General features: G+C 47.8%; 1 protein-coding gene across 2 annotated transcripts; it reads right to left on the bottom strand.

Moving 5' to 3' along the window:
- Positions 1–269: 269 nt before the first annotated feature.
- On the bottom strand, positions 270–2,656 carry LOC140416410 (probable G-protein coupled receptor 139). 2 transcript variants are annotated; one of them, XR_011944791.1, is made up of 3 exons: positions 2,553–2,656; positions 1,452–1,522; positions 270–1,075 (listed from the first exon to the last, which is right to left on the bottom strand). XR_011944791.1 is itself a non-coding variant. In XM_072501160.1 (2 exons), the coding sequence occupies exons 1-2, from the start codon at positions 2,620–2,622 to the stop codon at positions 588–590; spliced, it is 1,005 nt and encodes a 334-aa protein (XP_072357261.1). In that variant the 5' UTR covers positions 2,623–2,656; the 3' UTR covers positions 270–587. The 2 variants fall into 2 exon arrangements, 1 of the variants encoding a protein (XP_072357261.1); XM_072501160.1 differs by having other exon boundaries at positions 270–1,522.
- Between the last annotated feature and the right edge of the window lie 1,640 nt (positions 2,657–4,296).

Below are 4,296 nucleotides of genomic sequence, written 5' to 3'. Positions count from 1 at the left end.
ACACCACACAGTCAGCCAAGGCCGGAATCGGACCTGGGTCCCCGGTGCTGTGAGGCTGTAGTGCTAATCACTGTGCCACCGTGCTGTGCTCAGCACTTCACAACCTATGAAGTTTTCTGAAGTGTGGTCATTGTTGTTATGCAGGAAACGTTTGTACATAGCAGGATTTCTCAAACAACAAGCAGATAAATTAACAAACAAATAGATCTTGGTGGTGCTGATTAAGGACAAATATTGAGCAGCAGAACATGGATCAATTTATTGCTTTGTTCACAGTGGTAGCATGAGATCTTTTACATACACCCTGGGGGGCAGTCAGGCTTTGCTTTAGGAGCTGATCTGAAGTGACCACTGTCAGCCTCGATTATATGCTTAAACACATGACCTTCCCGTTCGCAGGTGAGAATACCACTGAGAGCCCAGGCTGCCACTTATTGCAAGTATCAAACTCAGAGGATAGAATTTAAGATAAATTCATTCAATTGTTATGAATCTTTTGCTGCTTTGTTTCAAGTTGTTTTGATTGTCTGACATATATAATGATTAAAATAAGGATCCATTTTCAAGGAAAGAATTGAAGGCATAATTCAGTAGAGCTCAACAAATGATGAGTTGCCATATTTGACATATTTAATAATCACAGTAAATGGATACATTATTGCATTTCTCAACTTCTCTCTGAATTTAGTCTGGGCCAGCGCATAAATACACGTGTTTGTACAGGAGCTCAGCAGTTGGAACATCTCTCCGGTGTAGTCTGCGATAATTAAGGGATCCGAGTATTGATCTGGATCATAAAGGCCGCCTGTAATTCTGGAGATGAGGAAAAATACAACATAAGGCATCCACAGCACGATGAAAGTACCAGAAATGGAGAAGAGTAAAATGATGGATTTCCTTCGGCTCTGCATCTCTGGATCATCGCTGTTCTTGCTGTTGCGTTGACCTTGCAGTGCTCTGCGGGTTCGATTAGCCATCACAATGTGTCTAACAGTCAGAGCGTTGAGAAATATAATCAGAAAGTACGGCAACAAGGGGTTGAAAACTGTGTCAAGCCAGTCGTAAGTGACCCATCCTGGAAAAGTGAAGTAAGTTGGTTTGAAATGAGCTCCCCACTCCACATTGTTAATTATAGAGACAGGTTCAAAAACAAAATACAGGGGGATGTTTTTGAAGCAGAACACAACACACACGGTCACTAGAACCATAGCTGCAGTTTTCTCCCTGCAATACTTCTCTCTCAGTTCTTGACAGCAAATGAGGACAAAGCGATCGACAGTGAAAGCCACAGTTAACCAGACAGAGCAGTCAACAGCCATAAAGTTGATAACCACACTGACACTTCTAATGGATGTGTAGTGTAGAGGTGAGTCTGGGAAATAATACCAAAGTATGTAATAGATTATCACATTGAAAATAATGACCAGCAGATCCATTGTTGTCATACCCACCAGGTAAAGAGTGATCCCTTTGGATAGACCACAGCCTCCTCGGGACAGGACCACAATTGTCAGGAAATTAGCTACAAAGAGAAGAGTAAATTTCCCAATTAATTCCATTTTACTTCTTGGAAATGGCAGTCCAGAATCAGGCCACTTGGTTCAACAGGCGTATGTCTGTCGTTGCTTATTCTGCACAAGCACCTTTCCCTACCCGACTCCATCTGACCATATTAACATGTCCTTCTATTCCTTTCTCCCTCAGTTACTTGTTCAGCTTTTCCTGACCAGGTAGGCTCACCATCTCTGATGTGGTTGTGATAATGCTGCACAGGTTAGAAAGAAGCAAATGCTCTCTCAAACAGAATGTTGTTCTGGAGGCGAACAGAGCAGATGACACCCCACCCACACTCCCAGCTCCACTCACACCCTCCCCCCTCCCAGCCCCACTCACACCCTCCCCCCTCCCAGCCCCAGTCACCCCCTCCCCCTCCAAGCCCCACTCACCCCCTTCCCCTCCCACACCAGTCACACCCTCCCCCTCCCAGCCCCACTCACACCCTCCCCTTCCAACACCAGTCACACCCTCCCCCTCCCACACCAGCACACCCTCCCCCCTCCCAGTATCACTCACACCCTCCCCCCTCCGAGCCCCACTCACACCCTCCCCTCCCACACCACTCACACCCTCCCCCCTCCCAGTACCACTCACACCCTCCCCCCTCCGAGTCCCACTCACAACCTCCCCATCCCACACCAGTCACATCCTCCCCCCTCCCAGTACCACTCACACCCTCCCCCCTCCCAGCCCCACTCACCCCCTGCCCCTCCCACACCAGTCTCTCCCTCCCCCTCTCAGCCCCACTCACACCCTCCCCCTCCCGGCCCCACTCACACCCTCCCCCTCTCAGCCCCACTCACAGCCTCCCCATCCCACACCAGTCACACCCTCCCCCCTCCCAGCCCCACTCACACCCTCCCCCTCTCAGCCCCACTTACACCCTCCCCCTCCCGGCCCCACTCACACCCTCGTCCCACCACCACTCGCACCCTCCCACCCCCACTCTGACTGACTGACTGAAAAAACAAAAACCACCGGCTTCAGCTTCTTACCGGGAACTCCAAAGATTGCAAGAAAATGGTAATAAATGAAAGCTGCCTGTTCAATTGTTGCTAATTTCATTTTCAGAAAGAGGAGCCGACACTAAACAGTGACAACAGACCTGGAGCCGCAGAGTTTGTTCCTTACTGACAGCCCATTATATAAAACAACTAACCCCCCCCCTGTGAATCAATCAGCTTTCAGAGGGAGCGGAATTAGTTCCTGGTCTTTGAACAAACAGCCGTCACTAATTTTTACAAAGATTAGGCAATACTATTTTTGCATTGAAGCCAAACGGTTCCAATTGCAGAATGTGAGTTCTGAAACCATAAAGGACATGATAGATAGATAGATAGATAGAATAGACATGTTGACTCTTCACCAGCTTATTCATGTATTAATAATTAGGGGGTTTATTATCTGAAATATAAAAGTTGTATTGGTAATAATTGTGCTGTGAAATGGTGGAAACAGTCAGAGAAATAAATGCACAGCAAATACAAACATGTTTCTGACATTGATCCTCAAATCTGAAGTATCAGGCAGATATCCCCCATCTGCCATCAGAGACACTGAGGGACGATTTTCCGGCCTTGTTTGTTCTCCCTCAAGTGAAACGAGGCTGGTGAATCGCGGGAGAGGCCGAAAACGAGAACCACGGCAGGCGCCAAACAGTTTGTGATGCATTAAGCCCGCTCCCATGGTCAAAATCGGGATCTTGCCGTAACGTGGTGAGAAACGAATTATCACTACTTAATCTCCATTTCTATACAATTAACAGGAGCCACCCCATATCCAACAGCCTCCTGTCATTCAACGGCCTCCCCAGCAAGCTGCCGCCGATTAGTACTCCTATTGAAAAACATGAGCCTGGGGATGGACACAGCTCGGTGAAAGGTCCACGGCCAGATGAGTGCAACGGGGAGGGGACCATCACCCGGTCCAGGTGACATTACGAGCGGGTATCTGGGATATGGGGTTTGGCGTTCCCGCTGCAGCCAGTTGTGCATGGGCAGGGCATTCCGGATATGGGGGGGGTGATCAATGTGGGAATGGAGGGTCCCGTGGTGGGAGCCACCGCTGTTTGTCAGTCTAACATCTGTTGTATTACTAAATTGCAATATAAATATTCCTCATTTGTCTTGTCGAGTTGTCTTGAATACTGATGAGAAATAGTCAAAGTCTTCCAGATGATGACAAAATGTTTATTGAGTAATATATAATAAACTAGCGAGTTCTTTCACTTCAATACTGAACTAGTAAAACAAGTAAGTAAGTTTATATTAAATTAACAATTATAATTATAATACACTGCACTCTGATCTAATCACGTCTTCACTCAAGCTGCTCTATACCCACACTAACTCACACACACAAAGAACGAGCGGGAAACTCCTTTTGATAGGTCCTGTTAGTGTTGCCATCTGGTGATCATTTGTCTGTACTTACTTTACATTAACTGAACATGTATTAACACGTAATGAGTCCACTACAACATCCTGTCCCAATTCCTTTCAGATATTGAACGCTAAGGCGGGGATATTAGGCGCAGAACTTGCCCGAGTGGTGCTGCTGCTAAGCCGGGAGGCCAGACACCGGAGATAGCGGCAGCAGCAGCATCTGCAGATACTCGAGGCGGCAGCCCATGTGCTGTTCCCTGCCCACAACCTGAGGACTCGATCATCCATCAGGCCAGGGAGGGAGCCAGAGGGCGAGTCCCGCCACGGCCCAGCGTGTACAGGCGTCGCTGGTTAC

Source organism: Scyliorhinus torazame, chromosome 1 (genome assembly GCF_047496885.1).
Source record: "Scyliorhinus torazame isolate Kashiwa2021f chromosome 1, sScyTor2.1, whole genome shotgun sequence".
Lineage (NCBI taxonomy): Eukaryota > Metazoa > Chordata > Chondrichthyes > Carcharhiniformes > Scyliorhinidae > Scyliorhinus > Scyliorhinus torazame.
The sequence above is the reverse complement of the archived record's forward strand: the minus strand, read 5'-3'. Positions and strand labels throughout refer to the sequence as shown.

Excerpts from the sequence above, each read along its gene's own strand:
- LOC140416410 (XM_072501160.1), bottom strand. The coding sequence starts at position 2,622 with ATGAAATTAGCAACAATTGAACAGGCAGCTTTCATTTATTACCATTTT. Across the intron at positions 1,523-2,552 it reads TGCAATCTTTGGAGTTCCCG|CTAATTTCCTGACAATTGTG; the intron begins GTAAGAAGCTGA and ends TTCTCTTTGTAG.